Source organism: Vairimorpha ceranae, assembly GCF_000988165.1.
Source record: "Vairimorpha ceranae strain PA08 1199 chromosome Unknown NODE_423, whole genome shotgun sequence".
Taxonomy (NCBI): Eukaryota; Fungi; Microsporidia; family Nosematidae; genus Vairimorpha; species Vairimorpha ceranae.
In genome coordinates this window covers 267-1169 of record NW_020169716.1, presented here as the reverse complement: position 1 = coordinate 1169, position 903 = coordinate 267, and the positions used below count along the sequence as shown (strand labels likewise).

Below are 903 nucleotides of genomic sequence, written 5' to 3'. Positions count from 1 at the left end.
AAGGGGCGTCTCTTAGTTTACTTGTCAGAATATTCAATGTTCACCGCTTAACTGTTTCAGTATTATGCTCCAAACTAAGAGACTTGGGAATATTTTACAGATATTTAAACAAATTCACTAAGTTAGGTGGGGAAGATAGCATAGTTGAGGTTGATGAAAGCAAATTTGGGGAAAGAAAATATTACAAAGGTCATAGAGTAGGCGGTGTTTGGGTAGTAGGGGTAGTAGAAAGATTGTCTAGAAAAATTAGTCTAGCAAATGTCAACAAGCGTGGGTGTTCTACCCTTATTTTATTCTTTAAAAAATATATTTGTAGACAATCAATTATATTCAGTGATTGTTGGAAAAGTTATGTCGAGCAAGCCAATTTTTTTAAAGAGCATAGAACTGTCAAATATTCTAAGCAGTTTATAAACAAGCAAACAACTACGCATACCAACACAATTGAAGTTAATTGAAATGTTATTAATAAAACCATTCCAGTAAGATGTAGAACTAAGAAATTAATTAATATATATCTTTTAGATTTATGTTAAAAAGAAATGAAGGAAAAGAAAAATTGAAATATTTATTAAAATTATATTTAAAGTAATTTTGGGGTTTTTTATAAACAAGTCATATTTATAAAAGATCTTTAGACCAGCTTCTTTTCATGAAAATCAAAATTAAGGGGTTAAAAAAAAAATTTTGTCAATACCACTTTTAGGCACCACAAAGCAAAAAAATCCGGAGAATTCTAATCCGTGCTGCACGTTTTTTTATATACACCCCTTTAAAACTTTTTTATTCTTATTTTTTAATGTTATACATAAAAGAGAAGTGTAAATTTTACAAATTTTAGTCCTTTTTTTCATAAATTTTATTTAGAAGCTTTTGATTTTAACATATTTTTCATATATATTT

At 27.5% G+C, this 903-nt stretch overlaps 1 protein-coding gene across 1 annotated transcript; it reads left to right on the top strand.

The window, feature by feature from the left end:
* AAJ76_4230001167 (putative transposase-like protein) lies at positions 1 to 458 on the top strand (the record flags this gene model as incomplete). The annotated part of the gene is made up of 1 exon (XM_024475621.1): positions 1 to 458. A coding segment is annotated over one exon (458 nt), but the record flags the coding sequence as incomplete, so codon positions are not given.
* Between the last annotated feature and the right edge of the window lie 445 nt (positions 459 to 903).